At 47.7% G+C, this 16,356-nt stretch overlaps 1 protein-coding gene across 2 annotated transcripts in view; it reads left to right on the top strand.

The window, feature by feature from the left end:
• Positions 1–16,356, top strand: part of LOC138250508 (serine/threonine-protein kinase Nek5-like) — a 350,116-nt gene that overhangs the window by 66,473 nt on the left and 267,287 nt on the right. For both annotated transcript variants that reach the window (XM_069205454.1, XM_069205455.1), the window contains exon 3: positions 15,172–15,268. In XM_069205454.1, the coding sequence (XP_069061555.1) occupies positions 15,172–15,268 (97 nt within the window). The remainder of the gene's footprint in view (positions 1–15,171; positions 15,269–16,356) is intronic.

The following is a 16,356-nucleotide window of genomic DNA, read 5'->3' on the forward strand; positions in this document are numbered from 1 at the left end:
GGCAGGTCTGAGCCATGTTTGCAGGGCTAGTTATGTGGGTGGCACAACCAGTGCTGCAGGCCCACTAGCAGCATTTGATTTACAGACCCTGGGCACCTCTAATGCACTTTACTAGTGACTTACTAGTAAATCAAATATGCCAATGATGGAAAAGCCAATTACACATACAATTTACACTGGGAGCCCTTGCACTTTAGCACTGGTCAGCAGTGGTAAAGTGCCCAGAGTATAAAAAACAGTAAAAACAGAGTCCAGCTCTAGAAAGCTGCCTCTGTATATACTGTATCAAAGTGAGATATAGTGTGCACAGAGTCCAGGGGTTCCCCAGAGGCTTAACATAGGCTAAAGTAGATAATACTAATGCTCTCTTTTGTGGTAGTGTGATCGAGAAGTTAGGCTTATCAGAGGGTAGTGCAAAGCGTTTGTTGTACACACAGACAACAGAAGAAGCACACACTCAATGGCTTAACTCCAGACCAATGATTTTTATATAGCAAAAATATATTTTCCTAATTTATTTTTAGAACCACAAGATTGAAGGTGCAGCTAAGTACTTCATGCATGTATCAACAGTACTTTGTTTGAAATTCCTAAGTTATACAGTTTTTGAAATATTGTCAGTTATCTGTTTTAGAAACAGTTCCTGGGGGTAAGAACAATTAGATTGATTTGCAGGTAAGTGCAACACTTACAGTTCCAGTACCCGGGGGTTAGAAAGTCCACAGGTTGGGGTTCAAGTTAACCCCAAAAACCCGCCACCAGCAACACGGGGCTGGCCGGGTGTAAAGGTCAAAGTGTCGGGAAAACTAACATGGGCTCCTATGGAGACTGGGGGCACTCGGTTTCAGATCTGCAGGCAGGTAAGTACCCGCATCTTCCTTCCACATGGGAGGTTTAGAGGAGCACTGGGGGGGCCACAAGTAGGCACCAAACATACACCCTCAGCGGCAAAGGGGCGGCCAGGTGCAGGGTGCAAACAAGGTGTCAGGTCTCCAATGATTCTCTATGAGGAGACCCCGAAGGTCACCTAGGGGCTGAAGGCGAGGTCTAGGGGGGCGTCTCAGACAAACCACAGGCTGGACAGAGAGGAGGGCTGCCTACTGAACGTTGCTGTTCTGGAGGTCTGGTTCTCCAAGGCCTGGGGGCTGCCGGTGCAGTTGTCTTTAGACATTGGATGTCTTCGTCTGGAGCTTTCGCGGTCAGTAGGGTCCTCAGAATTCTCTCTGCTGGCGTCGTCATGGAGGGGTGGAGAGGTCAACCCAGGGTGGGCATTTGCTCGGAATCGCCTGGGGATCCTCTCTAGCTGGTTGGGCCACCTGGACATAGGCTGTGGGCGTCGGATGCACAGTGGCTAGGACTCACGCATTTGGAGTGAGGCTGGAGTCCTTAGTTGCTGTTTCTTTCGTGGCAGGGCTGCTGTCAACTGGAGTTCCTGGTCCTTTCGAGGAAGAGGCCAGTCCTCTGGAGCTTGGCAGAGGTTGCTGATCTTGCTGGATGAGTCGCTGTTCTTTTGCAAGTTCTTTGAAGCATGAGACAGGCCGGTAGTGCTTGGGCCAAATCAGTTGTTGTCTTTCTTCTTCTCTGCTGGGGGTTTCAGCTATGCAGTCCTTCTTCTTCTTGTCAGGTCACCAGGACTTTGCCTTTTTCTCCCCACCAGCACACACAAGCAGCAGAGGCAGTGTACATTTGCTTGGTGAGGGGTCCCCTAGGGTGGCATAGTATATGCTGCAGCCCTTGGAGACCTTCCCTGGCCACAGGGCCCTTGGTACCATGGGTACTTTTTACAAGGGACTTAACTGTGTGCCAGTGGTGTACCAATTCTGGAAACAAAGGTACAGATTTGGGGAAAGAAAACTGGTGCTAGGGCTTGGTTAGCAGGATCCCAGCACACTTTCAATCAAAGTTGTCATTAACACTAGGCAAAAAGTGAGGGGTAACCATGCCAACAGTGGCACTCTCCTACACCAGCACACAGTGGAAACATGGGAAGCAGAGGCAAAAAAAAGACAGTGGAGACCACGCCACGGATGCCAGGTCTAACACATGTCCCCCCCAAGCTGAAAGTGGGGATAACTGCCCAACCTCATTGGAGTTCTCTTTACTAAGGCAGGAGAATCTGGACAGATCATCAGCATTGGCGTGTTCTTTTCCAGGGTGGTGTTCCACCGTAAAGTCCATTCCCTGTAGGGAGATAGACCACCTCAGCAGTTTTGGATTCTCACCCCTCATCTGCAATAACAATCTGAGGGGCCTGTGGTCTGTCTGAACCTGGACGTGAGTCCCAAACAAGCAGGGTCTCAGCTTCTTCAGTGCCCAGACCACAACAAATGCTTCACACTCAGTTGCACTCCACCTACATTCCTGGGGAAGTAACCTCCTAATCATGAAGGATACAGGCTGGTCTAGGCCCTCTTCATTAAGCTGTGACAACACTGCTCCTACACCATGCTCCGAAGCATCAGTCTGCACAACAAATTATTTAGAGAAGTCAGGTGCCATGCACATGGCTGCCTTCAGGGCATCACAAGCTGTCTGACAAGACTCGGTCCAGATCACCTTTGGTTGTTTCTTGAAAGTTTAGTTTAGTTTTAGTTTTACGGTTTTATAGAGCGCATAGCTACCCTAGGGCATCCCAGTGCTAAGATACGTGAAAGACTCCTGAGAAAAGGAAAATTAGGACAAAGGGTTAGCTACAAAGAGGACCATTTTTAGATTCTTCCTGAACTGATGTTACAAGGGTTCATGTCGAAGCTCTGAAATGAGGGAGTTCCAGAGCCGGGCAGCTTTAACCTAGAAGGAGTTGCCTCCCTAAGATCTCTTAAATCGTGCTATATGGACTTGCTGGGAGGCGGAAGACCACAAAAATCTGGCGGGGACATGGACAGTAATGCGATGTCTAAGAAAAAGGGGACCCTTGTTATGTAGGGCTTTGTGGATAAAACATAAGGCTTTAAAATGGATATGCTGTTTTATGGGCAACCAATGAAGTGCTACAAGAGCTGGCTTCGCAGAGAGATGTCTGGGTAGATTAGTGAGAAGCCTGGCTGCTGCATTCTGTACAACTTGAAGCTTTTTTACCACATAGTCCGGAGAGCTGAGAAATAGGGAGTTGATAATCGAGGCGAGAGAGAATCAAAGCCTGAATGAGGATTCTTCTGGCTGTGGGAGGTAGAAGATTAAAAATCTTCCTAAGAGATCTTAAAAGACCAAAGCACATAGAAGAAATCTTTTTGGACTGGAGCTCCATACTTAAATGGGCTCAAGCCAAAAACCAAGGCTTTTGATGTGTGCTTTAGGGGGGGGAAGGCTACTGAAGGCCTCTGAGTGTAGCGCCAAAGGGATAGAAGGAGAGCCATTACCCACAATCATTACCTCTGATTTTCCATTGTTACATTTCAGTTTAGATTGGGTCATCCAATTGCCAATGTCCATCAAACAGCGGGAGAGACTGCCAGAAGAGGAATCCCCGGTACTAGAGAGGGATACTACTAGCTGGGTGTCGTCAGCGTAGGTGACCATTGAGAGGTTGTAGGGGGGGGGGAGACAACTTTGGTCAAGGAGTATAAATAAATATTAAAGAGAGTCGGGCTTAAGGAAGAGCCCTGATGAACTCCACAGGTTAGAGGATAAATATCTGAAAAAAATGAGTGGTCTAAAACTTGAAACGATCTTCCCGTAAGGAAAGAGGAGAACCAAGAAAGAGCAGTACCTCCTATCCCCATCTTAGAGAGTCTGTAGCAAAGGAGGTTATGGCCCACAGTATCGAATGCTGCACTAAGACCAAGTAGGATAATGGCAGCATGACCACCTTGATCTAGAAGTTGCCGTGCAGATTCAGCGACTGCTAAAAGAGCGGACTCAGTACTATGTTGGGCTCTGAAACCCATTTGAGAGGGATCTAAGAGCTCCTGGTTCTCAAGATAGCTGGTCAATTGATGATTGACATGTTTTTCTAGGACCTTTACTAAAATGGGGAGAAGAGCAATGTGTCTGTAATTGTCCAGGGAAACGGGGTCAAGTTTGGGCTTTTTCAAAAGGGGTTTGATAACGGCGTGCTTAAAAGATTGGGGCAAAGAGCCTAAGGATAAAGAATGATTTAGAATTCTTGTTAATGGCGGAACAATAATGTCTAAAGCCAGCGACAGAATGGCAGGAGGAGCGGGGTCAAGAGGAGAGCCAGATTTCATGTTAAGAAGAAAGTTGGTTACCAAAGCGTCTGTAAGAGGTTGGAAAACAGTTAATGCCATTCCCGAGAGATAGGGATTAATGGACTGACAGACAAGGGGTTCTTGGGGTGAAGAAGGTGGACATGCAGAGTATATTTTAATGATTTTGTCCTGGAAATGAGCAGCTAACAAATTACTATGTTTAGTAGATGCCTCTATAGGAGAATCGGTTTGAGGAGCCAAGGTAAGTTCTTTAAAAATCTGAAAGATTTCTTTTTGGGAATTAGATGATTTTTTTATTTTGGTGCTATAGTAAGTGGTCTGAGCCGCTTTAATATTCTGATAGTCGCGTCTGATGGATTGCCTATAAGCCTCGTTGGAGGGGAGGCTATAGTTCTTCCTCCAAATTCTTTCCAGTTTTTTACAAGTTAACTCTGTTAAGGGAGCAACAATGGTGCCATACCACTTAACAAACCTCCTACAGTAGCCTGTGAGACCTAAAAAGGCTCTTACCTCTGTCTGGGTCTTGGAAGGCTCCCAAGCCAGAATGGTATCAATCTTTGGCTTTAAGGGTGCCACCTGGCCACTCCCCACGTTGTGTCCCAAGTACACCACCAGAACCCTTCCCTATTTGGCACTTGCTTGCCTTACTAGTGAGGCCTGCCTTCTGCAGGGCCTCTAACGCTTTGCAGAGTTGCTGCAAGTGTTCCTTCCAAGTGGGGCTGAACACAGCAATGTCACCCAGGTAGGCTGCACTGAAATCATCCAATCCAGCCAACACCTGGTTAACCAGCCTCTCAAAGGTGGCAGGGGCATTTTCCATCCCAAAGGACATCACCCTAAACTGGTAGTGTCCATCTGGGGTAGAAAATACAGACCCCTCCTTAGTCCTCTCTGTCAGAGCAATCTGCCAATATCCAGACGTTAAGTCAAATGTCCTGAGATATTTGGCAGCCCCTAACCGATCAATGAGCTCATCAGCTTGGGGGAGGGGGAGCGCGTCAGTCTTAGTGACCGCATTGAGTCCCCAGTAATCCACACAGAATTAGTTCTGGAGTGGCACCAGGAGCATCAGCTTTTGGGACCAAGACCACAGGGCTGGTCCAAGGGCTACTGGAGACCACAATAACCCCAAGGGCTAACATTTTGGATACCTCATCCTTAATGTTGGCCCTAACGTTGTCAGTCACCCTGTAAGCTTTATGTTTCACAGGTGGACTGTCCCCAGTGTCCACATCATGTGTACATAAATGAGTGACCCCTGGGATCAAGGAAAACAAGAAGGCAATTTGCCCCAACACTTGTTGACAGTCCCTCTGTTGCTCTGGGGTCAGTGAGGGGGAGAGGTACACATCTTCCACAGACCCATCTTTCTCCTTGGCAGACAGGAGTTCAGGAAGAGATTAACTCTCTTCCTCCACCCCATCATCTGTTGCTAGGAGAATTGTCACCTCCATCTTCTCATAATGAGGCTTGAGGCGGTTCTCATGTAGGACCCTCAAAGGGTTCCTAGGAGCCCACAAGCTTAGCAGATAGTTGACATCACTCTTGCTCTTCACCAACTCAAAAGGCCTGGTCCACTTGTCATGGAGAGCCCGAGACTCCACTGGGACCATCACCCACACTTTCTAGTGAGGCTGAAACTCAACCAGAGTGGCATTCTGATCATACCAGCATTTCATGTCTTGCTGGCTTGCTTCTAGGTTCTCCTGAGCAAGCTTCCTGAAGCATGCTATCTGGTTTCTAAAAGCCAGCATGTAGCTGAATACATCCTGGGGGAGCTTACTGGAGGTATTTTCCAAGCCTTCCCTAACCTGAATCAAAGGTCCCCTGACAGGGTGGCCATACAACAACTCAAAGGGGCTAAATCCAAGACCCTTTTGTGGCACCTTGCTGTAGGCGAACAGATGGCATGGCAAGAGGGCGTCCCACTTACGCCTCAAGAGCTCTGATAGGCCCATGATCATGCCCTTCAAGGTTCGGTTGAATCTGTCAACCAGACCGTTTCTTGGGGGTGGTAAGGAGTGGTAAACTTGCAGGTTACCCCACAATCCTTCCACAGAGATTTCATATAGGTGGATATGAAGTTGGTACCCCTATTGGAGACCACTTCCTTGGGGAACCCCGTGCTGGTAAAAATAAAAACATCAATGCATGTCCCACCACAGGGGCAGTGACTGATCTTAAAGGAATGGCTTCTGGGTACCTGGTGGTATGGTCCACCAAGACCAGGATAAACCTGTTGCCCATGGCTGTCTTGGGATCCAGAGGCCCCACAATGTCAATACCAACCCTTTCAAAGGGGATGCTGACCACAGGAAAAGGTGGTTGGAGGGGAGCCTTACATTTCCCCCCACTCTTGCCACTTGTCTGACAAGCTTGGCAAGACCTACAGTGTGCATCTGAGTGTCTGCGCATTCGGGCCAGTAAAAGTGGGTGACAAGCCGTTCAAAGGTCTTGTCCTGCCCCAAATGTTCAGCTAAAGAGACATCATGAGCCATACCCAGTAGGAGGGCTCTGATGCACTGGGGTGCCTTCAGCACACGGGCTGACACTGGCTCAGCAACCTTAGGCTCACTATATAGGAGGCTGCCCTCACAGTGGATCAGATGCGAACCAGACTCCTGGTCTGCAGCCTGCTGCCGCAAACCCTCCAGAGTAGGGCATGTCTTCTGTGCCTCACAGAAGACTTCCCTGGGGGGTCCCCCTTCCTGCTGTCAATGAGTCAGCTCAGGGGCCTCCCCCAATTCAGCCACCCGTACCCCTGTAGGCTTCCGGCCATCACCCTTAGGTTTAGCCTCCACCCGGACCGTGGGAACTCCTGGAGCAGGTTTCCCGTGCCCCTTGCCCTTCCTCCTTCTGGCAGACATCTGGGCCACTCCTTCAGGCTCCAGGGTCTCCAGATCACCCTGACGGGCTGCCATTGACTAGGTGGACACACCCACCCGGGCAAACCCACCATCTCCAAGTGAGACCTGTGTTCCACCTCCTTCCAAGGGGAATCCTCCAGGTCATTGCCAAGCAGACAATCTACAGGCATGGTTGGACTCACAGCTACCCTCAAGGAACCTGAGACCCCCCCCCACACTCAAAGGGAACCTGTGCCACTTTGCGCAGGCGCTCAGAGTTGTCTACCGCAACTAATTGGTGAAGTGCATGGGGAACTACCTGCTTCTCAGACACCAGGTGACTTTTCACAGTAGTCACACTTGCTTCTGTGTCTCTCGGAGTCTCCACCCTCTGCCCATTGATGGTCACCCATTGTCTCTACTTCTTAGTGTTGTCAGGCACAAGGGTCATCTGGACCATCTCACTGTCCCCTAGTGAGACAAGGGTCATCTCAACTGGCTCCCACCCACCTGGAACCAACTCCTCCCCAAGAGCTACACTGGCCAAACCCTGTGACTGAGCACCAGTGGGTGCCTGTGTCCCCTTGGGACATTTGGGGCCCCCCCTCATGTGACCCACCTGATCACATGCAAAGCACTTGCAGGGACTCCTCTCTGCAGGTTTCCCTGTAGAGACCCATGATTTATTTTCAACTGGGGGCTGGTTATCCCTACCCTGGAAACTAGGTTGGGGCCCTTTAGAGAACTCCCCCTGTTTACCCTTACCCCCCACTTCCTATGCTTTTTAAACCACAGATAGATGTCATCCTCCCTCTTGTAATCCTTCACTATGTCCTTTGGGATGTGTACCGTCCTCTCAGGCTGCCCTGAGGTACTGCAGCTACCATCTCTGCTAGACTGGCTCCTCTGATCCAGCTCCCTTACACTGAACTCATGAGCCAGCAGCATATTTTCCTCCTCTATGGACAACCTTCTCTCTTATATCTCCATTTTAAGCTTCTCTAACTCCAACTGGTGAACCCTCTCTGCCTGTCTGCCCAGCAACTCCTCAGGAGTCAGACCCTTGGATGACACACTGCTACCTGCTCTGGAGACCCTCCCACCAAGCAGAACAGGTACATCCATTACCACATTATGAACACTCTGTACTTCTCACCCTCATCCTCCTCCTCTACGTGCCCCCCAGCCTCCTTGGTTGCCACCCAGACCCTCAATGCCTTTTGCAGCTCCTCCTTCCTGGCAGAACTCCTGATTGGGCAGGCAAGATGCTTACAAAACTGCTTCAGTTGAGCCACTGTGTATTCCTCAAGTTTCTTCAACCCAAAAACAGCCTTTGTAGACAGAGCTGGTACATCCCCAGATTGAGACATGTGGATAAGGTTCACTCAAAGTTGCAAAGTTCCAAAAAGAACAGAGAGTTCCTAAGAGAAATTAAAACAAATCACAAAAAATGGAAGCAGAAATAGTCCAAAAAGAGTAAAAGCAACAAAAAGTAGTATGTGGTCACGTAATGGTCTGCACTGTAAACAGTGGTGTACACTTAATCACTGAATGTCAAGTGCAAATACAAGTGTTATCCCACCGCTGCCACCAATGTTAGAATTGGGGTCTCTGGTTGGCAGTCAGTTTGCACTGTGTCCAAGCAGGGACCCTCACTCTAGTCAGGGTAAAGGAGTTACACTCCTAAGACAATCCCTGCTCACCCCCTTGGTGGTTGTACGACGGAACACCGATTTCCTAAACAACTAGTGCCTTAACAACGAGGTCGGAACACCGACCTCGTTGCTACTACTAATGATTTTACCACGAATGCCTTAACAACGATTTTCGTTGTAAAAGCATTCCTGATAAAAGCATTACTAATAGGCACCATTGACCCTACATCCCTCACCCCATCCCCCGCCCCCTCCTCAAAACCAAAAACCCCCTGACCCCCCACCCCTCCCTAAAACCAAAAACGCCCCACCCCCCAACCCTGCCCCAAAACCTAAAACCCCCTGACCCCCCACCCCGTCCCCAAAACCAAAAACGCCCCACCCCCCAACCCCGCCCCAAAACCTAAAACCCCCTGACCCCCACCCCCTCCCCAAAACCAAAAACGCCCCACCCCCCAATCCCACCCCAAAACCTAAAACCCTCTGACCCCCCACCCCCTCCCCAAAACCGCCCCACCCCAAAACCTAAAACCCCCTGACCCCCCACCCCCTCCCCAAAACACCCCACCCCCCCAACCCCACCCCAAAACCCCCTGACCCCCCACCCCCTCCCCAAAACCAAAAACGCCCCACCCCCCAACACCGCCCCAAAACCTAAACCCCCTGGCACCCCACCCCAAAACCAAAAACGCCCCAACCCCACCCCAAAACCTAAAACCCCCCACCCCCTCCCCAAAACCAAAAACGCCCCACCCCACCAACCCCACCCCAAAACCTAAAACTCCCTGACCCCCTCCCAAGAAACTAAAAATGCCCCACACCCCACCCCAAAACCTAAAACCCCCTGACCCCCACCCCCTCCCCAAAACCTAAAACGCCCCACCCCCAACCCCACCCCAAAACCTAAAACCCCCTGACCCCCCACACCCTCCCCAAAACCAAAAACGCCCCACCCCCCCAACCCCACCCCAAAACCTTAAACCCCCTGACCCCCCACCCCCTCCCCAAAACCTAAAACGCCCCCCCAACCCCGCCCCAAAACCTAAAACCCCCTGACCCCCACCCCCTCCTCAAAACCAAAAACGCCCCACCCCCCCAACCCCGCCCCAAAACCTAAAACCCCCTGACCCCCACCCCCTCCTCAAAACCAAAAACGCCCCACCCCCCCAACCCCGCCCCAAAACCTAAAACCCCCTGACCCCCACCCCCTCCCCAAAACCAAAAACGTCCCACCCCCAACCCTGCCCCAAAACCTAAAACCCCCTGAACCCCCACCCCCTCCCCAAAACCGCCCCACCCCAAAACCTAAAACACCCTGACCCCCCACCCCCTCCCCAAAACCAAAAACACCCCAACTCCGCCCCAAAACCTAAAAACCCCCTGACCCCCCACCCCCTCCCCAAAACACCCCACCCCCCCAACCCCACCCCAAAACCTAAAACCCCCTGACCCCCCACCCCAAAACCTAAACCCCCCCACTTACCTTAGTCGACCCCTTTTCACCTGCGTCCTCCTCCTTCGCCAACTCCCTTCTTTGTACCTTAACCACGCATGTTCGTAGTTCAGAACATACGTAGTTAAGGCACAAAATAACGGAGTCGTGGTTAAAAAAAGCATTGTTGCGCTTTCGTTAACCACGACTTCGTTAAAAAGACGTCGTAATAAAGGATGTTTCCCCCCCTTGGTAGCTTGGCACAAGCAGTCAGGCTTATATCAAAGGCAATGTGTAAAGTATTTGTACCAAAACACACAGTAATACAGTGAACAAACTACAAAATGGACGCCACACCAGTTTAGAAAAATAGGGAATATTTATCTATTTGAAACAAGGCAAGAATGCCAAAAATCCAAAATACACAAGTCAAGATATGAATTTTCAAAGTAAATAGAGTCTTACTCCATAAAAACAATGGAAACTTTTATTTTACACAAAGTACTTGGTTTGCGTCAAAAATAAAGCCGCAGAGGTGAGCGTGCTTCAGAAAAATCATCAATGCGTTGATTCCTTACTCGCAAGTGAGGCCATGCATAGTTTCTTCTCTGGTCCGGTAGGCGCTGCGTCGTTTTCCTCTCCCGCAAGACAGCGATGTGTCGATTTTCGGACAGGGCACCTTGGATCTGCACAGGATCACGATGACTTTGATGCCCAACAGTGATGCGTGAGAAATCCGGGCACACTGTGTTGGAAAAACGAGCTGTGTGAGGTTTGCATCGTTATCAGCAGCCGCAAGTGGGTGTTGCGTCGTTTCTCCAGCCATGATGCATCGATCTCCCAGCCGTGATGACAGTGGGGCATCAATTTCAGTCGTGAAGAGGGGTGTGTGTCTTTTTTCAGCAGTGTTGCAGGTGGTGCATCTAAATTTTCCCCGCAGTGTTCTGTGCATGGATTTCAGTTCTTGTTCTGCCCACTTCACCTCTCAAGGGCCCAGGGACTCGATAGCGCACCACTTGGCAGGGCAGGAGCCTCAGCAGAGAGTCCAGGTGCTGGCAGAGGAAGTAGATCATTAACAGTGAAAATTGTAACATGGTCATTGAACTTTATAGCCCTTAAACCCTCACTGTGCTAGTTCTAGGCGTTATTCTAGTTCTAGCAGAATCAGTAAATAATGAGCCCTTTCTTCGATTATCAGAGGTGGTGCACATACCTGGTTTGGGACCTGGAAGTCTTTTGTCTGGAATGGCATGTTTGCTATTCCGGGCACAAAGGCAAGACCACTGTGTCTGTTCGAGAACTAACATAGCCCAGGCACCAATTATTGAAGCAGGAGTCTCTCAGGGTTATTGTTGAAGCCTTCTTTGGTAAAGGTGGAATTTGAAGCTGTACCCATCATGATCTTGATTGCTCACATGAAATCCTCGCCTAGTGAAGGTTGGATACCTGAGTTTTTATAGTATCTGATCCTCATTTTTATCTTATATTTTGGAAACAATGATTGAACTAGGAGCTGCACTAAGCATTAATACGAAAAAACATCATGCCGGCAAATGCGTCAGCTCAATTACATGATCAAAAACAATAATAAGATGTCAACCTACTCACTGAGCAGACATGACGCAGCATTTCTAGGCATGTGTGAAAAAAAAACTTTCTATGATAATAGATGAATATGAAAGAAAATAGAAAAGACTAAACCCATAGTATAAAAGAAACTGAAGAATCTAAAAAGCATGTCACTCTTTTTATGAAATAGAAATGTCTGACAAGGCAAGTGATGAAAATAGAACAGTCAGGAGAGACAAATGATGGAAATAATAGAATTGGAAGGGAAGAGGTCATAGTGTTTACGGCATCCTTGGAATAACTCTTCAACTACATATTAAACATACAGGGCCTCATTACGACCTTCCCGCGGTGGCGGTCGGACTGCTGCCAAAGCAGTGGTCCGGCCTCCACATTACGACCGTGGCAGAGCCTCCATGGTCGGACTGCTGACACCGCCAGGTTGCCTCCAGCTGACAGACAGGCAGTGCTGGCAGTCTCAGTCTGCCAGGGCAGTGCTGCTTGCAGTGCTGCCCTGGGGATTACGAGTCCCCTTTCCGCCAGCCTTTGCATGGCGGTAGCTCCTCCATGCAAAGGCGGGCGGAAAGGGGGTGCCAGGGTCCCCACTTGGCATGGGCAGTGCAGGGGCCCCCATGGACAGCCCTGTCACGCTTTTCACTGCTAGAATTACGGGAAGTGAGAAGCGCGATGGGTGCTGTCGCACCCGACGCACCGCCACATCAATGTTAAGGCACTGTTTCCCGCTGTACTGGCGTGGCGGTCTTCCGTGCGAATGAGGCCGCCTGCCAAACTCATAATGAGGGCCACAGTGTCTGGGTATTATTGAAGCTACTTTTTGACCATTTCTAAAGTAAACAATTGTGTAGATATTTATCTATTATGACGGTGTTTTGCAGAAGCTTTTGTAGTGCACCAAACAATCTCCTGTGACGTTTAGCAACTCTCCTATCATCAGTAAGTTGAATATTGCTCCTTCATGTTTTCATGCCTGTGTCATCTATGTCTCTCCTTGACTTTGTCCCTCCTTGACTTCTTCCTGTGCTTAGCACCTTTTGTGTAATATTATTTCCTGTCTGCCCATCAATTCCTGATCAATTGCTTTAAACCATGGTTTAACTCCTGAATTATGGCTGTTGGGCACACAGCGCCTCTTTCCTGTAGTCAGCTGGTCACATGTGTTTGCACCAACAAACTTGTAGTCTCTGATGTGTAACAACCCTTGGCTTACCTCCGTCCTCTGAGCTCTCCCCTCGCTGATGTCAAAACCAGGACCTGACAACCTCTAGGCAGTCAAGGGCAAGGCACAGAATTTTGGTATCAGGCAGGCATTCCATCTCTTTGTGTAAGTTTAAAGTTCTGCCCGTACACTTGTTCACTGTTGTTGCTCAGGTTTTGCAGCACCCATTCTACTGGCTGACCTGCTGGGACTTGCTTGGTCTGCCGAGGTTGAACTCAAAGGATCATTTCTGCTCCATTTAAGCTTACAATAGCTCTTGCATTGAATGGCCAGGCAGAAAGAGGAGAGCAGTGCAGGGGTCAAGCAGGAACGGAAGAGACAAAAACACAGTGAGAGCCAGTAGACAGTGTTCTGATATGGGTTACAGGTAAAAAGGTCTGTACCTTAGAGCAATAAATCAGTTAAAAGGAGTAGCACTCTGGGTGTAGCTCTCTCCCCAACAGAGTATAACACGGTGTTTGTGAGCAACATCCAAAACATACACACCACTTTTTGAGGGACCTGTGATGTGATCTCACACACAGAGTTGTGATAAAGAGGCAGGATGGCACCTTGTTACTGTGCCATGGATTTTCGGGCATGCAGCTGTAATTTAAGATTTCCTAGAGGTCTTCAAGTGAACCTTCAATCATCTTAAGACACCTTTACCTTCTTGTGCACATTATATTCAACTGTCCAATGCTGCATTCTTTTTAACCCCTGCATTTGTCAGACTTAAAACATCTGCCATAGGAAATGCATTTCTAGTGACCATTACATCAGCTAAGAAGGTGAGTAAGATTCAAGGTCTAAGTGCCTGTGAGGCATACTCACATTTTTCTCAAAATAAATTGCCCATAAGGACTCATTAGGACTTTATACTGCGTTCTTCCCAAGGTAATATCAGATTTTTACATTAATTTAAAATGTTGCTACCTGTTTTCTTTACCAAACCAAACCTCCAGCAGAAATGCTTTACCTGAAGTATTAAGAAGGCCCTAAGTACTATCTTGATAGGATGAAACCTATATGGAATTCTGAACAACTTTTTTGTAAACGACAGTTCTTTCCTTACTGGCTTTCCTTCCCAAAAAAGGTTAATAGCTTGACAGCTAGGAACCCACTGCTATAATTTATTGGATTTGAATATGTTGTTTTTGGCATTTTATTGTTTTGACCAAAGCAATTTTCGAAGAAATGGCTTACTTGTTCTAGCCAACTTAAGTGCCAGAGCGTTTCGTACAGGAAAAGTCTCCATCTATGCATAATCGTAATGTGTGTCATTTCCACGACTGTACAGAAATCTAAGCAGGTAGGTTAACGTTTAGTTGTAAACCATTCTAACGAGTTACACAAACTGTAATTAATTTTAAAACGTTTTATACATGTACAGTTTAATCATCAGGCACTTTTCCCCTTTTAAAGTTATATTTTCAAACTGATTTTAATAATGGGGATTACAATACTGGTAACCTTCAATATTAGCTGGATCATTGCTTAGCCAGACAGAGTGCAACTCCAACGAGTAAGACTTTTAATGTAAAAAGAACTTCTATTTGTTTTAACTGTAAACTCCCTGCTCATGGGCGTTATTTAGGGGTTGCCAGGGGTCGCAACAACGACCCCTGGCTTGCCCCTTGCGACTCCTGGCACTGCCTTTGCGACCCCTGGCCCTCAGAGGTGGCAAATCAGTGCCAGGAACACAGTGGCAGCTCGTCAGTATAAAGCGGTGTTTGGGGCTCCACTAGCTTTGTTTTCTTTCAGTTTTTTTCTTACACTAATAGTGAATAATGCTTCATTATTCACTATTAGTGTAATAGACAATGAAGTACAATTAGCTGGAATATGAATTTCCTGGGCAGTTGAGGTAAGTAAAAAACACAAAAAACACTCTTAAATGTATGTTGTGTGCGTGCTTGCGAGTGTGTATTTACGTAAGAGAGATAGTGTGTGTGAGTGTGAATATGTGTGTATGTGTAAGCATGTGTGTTTGAGTGAAATTGAAGGTCAAAGGGCGTGTGATGTCACTTCCGTTACCCCTGGGATTTTGGTGAATTGACGTTCATGTCACTGCTACTCTGTGGTTGATTGTTTTCCTGATTATTCACATTACTTGCCCTTTCTTCATTTGTTTGTAAACATATAATTGAAGCAATGTAAAAATAAAATAAAAATAAAAATTACTTTTGTTTTGCAATTAAAAGTCCCTATTCTTATAGTAACAGAAATAAAAGTAATGATCAACTCAAGTTGTTTTTTCTTTCCTTTTTGTCTTTGCTTGTAGATGCCACTGAAAGAAAAGGAGGCTTCGCGTAAAGAAGTTAGTCTGCTAGCTAAGATGAAGCATCCAAATATTGTGACATTTTTCAACTCTCTTGAAGGTTTGTGTACTTTGAAATATTTGAAGGTAGATTTAACTAGAGTGATTGCTTATAGAAATGTGTCCCCAGGGTAAAAATGGCAAATCTCTTCGAGTATTTTAAAATTTGTCTGCATACCACATACCTATTAATTTATGCTCAGACTTATCTAGAAACAGGCTACATTACTCTAAGTGCCCTGGCGGTGCAGTGGGTGTGTGCACCAGTCTTCTTCTCCGCTGGGTGACTTTGGTATTACTGAAGGGATTGTAGATGCTAGCACATCCCATGTGTACACAGATTCCGCGGCGCTACATGTGCTCCAGCATGATCTCAAAGGGGTGTTCCTTCATTTGCATAAGGGCGTAGGCCCACACAAATGAGGTAACATTTCCCCAATGCACCCATGCCCACTGCGCACGGACTGTGCCATATTGAGGTGGTGCACAGTAAGAGTCCCAGATATCCCCCTGCAGATGGGGGCAGTTTCTTGCTGCACCCACCCTGCAGGGGATCTCTGCCCCCTCTTTGAATGAAGACTGCTTTCCCACCTGCATAGTGAAAGGTGGACCAGTGACTTCAGACAGTTGGTCCGTCTTTCACTAAAGCGCTTTTCCCAGTGCAGACGCATGCTTACACTGAGAGCTGTGCACATATTGTCATAGGGTGCACTGTCCCACTTTTTGCCCTTAGCACAGAGGAACAGTGCACTGTGTCCATAATACTGTCTGCTGAGATAAGTTGGGGAAGGTGTTCATCAGAGCTCGTATGTTAAGATATTTGGTGGCCAGAAGCTTTTTACATTGAACTCCTGCTTGATTAGTATTGATTGAATGACTAACCCTTTGGCTAAGAAACAAATGTTTGTCTCTATGGCTAAGAAACAAATGTTTCTAGAAATGTTCAGCTGCGTTAATTAGACATTACTTGTGATTAAAGTGTTGCGCTTCCAAGTTGACAGCTATAATGACTTCCTTTATTTTCCTCCTGATTTTGAATGGACAGTTGAGTATTTGTTTCCATTCAAATGTACCTCTTTGGCCCTGTTCCTTTCCCTGGCGTGGTATTTCAGAGCAATTTTAAACACCAATTCGCATGCACCGTTTTTG

Source organism: Pleurodeles waltl, chromosome 8, assembly GCF_031143425.1.
Source record: "Pleurodeles waltl isolate 20211129_DDA chromosome 8, aPleWal1.hap1.20221129, whole genome shotgun sequence".
In the NCBI taxonomy this organism is placed as follows: Eukaryota; Metazoa; Chordata; class Amphibia; order Caudata; family Salamandridae; genus Pleurodeles; species Pleurodeles waltl.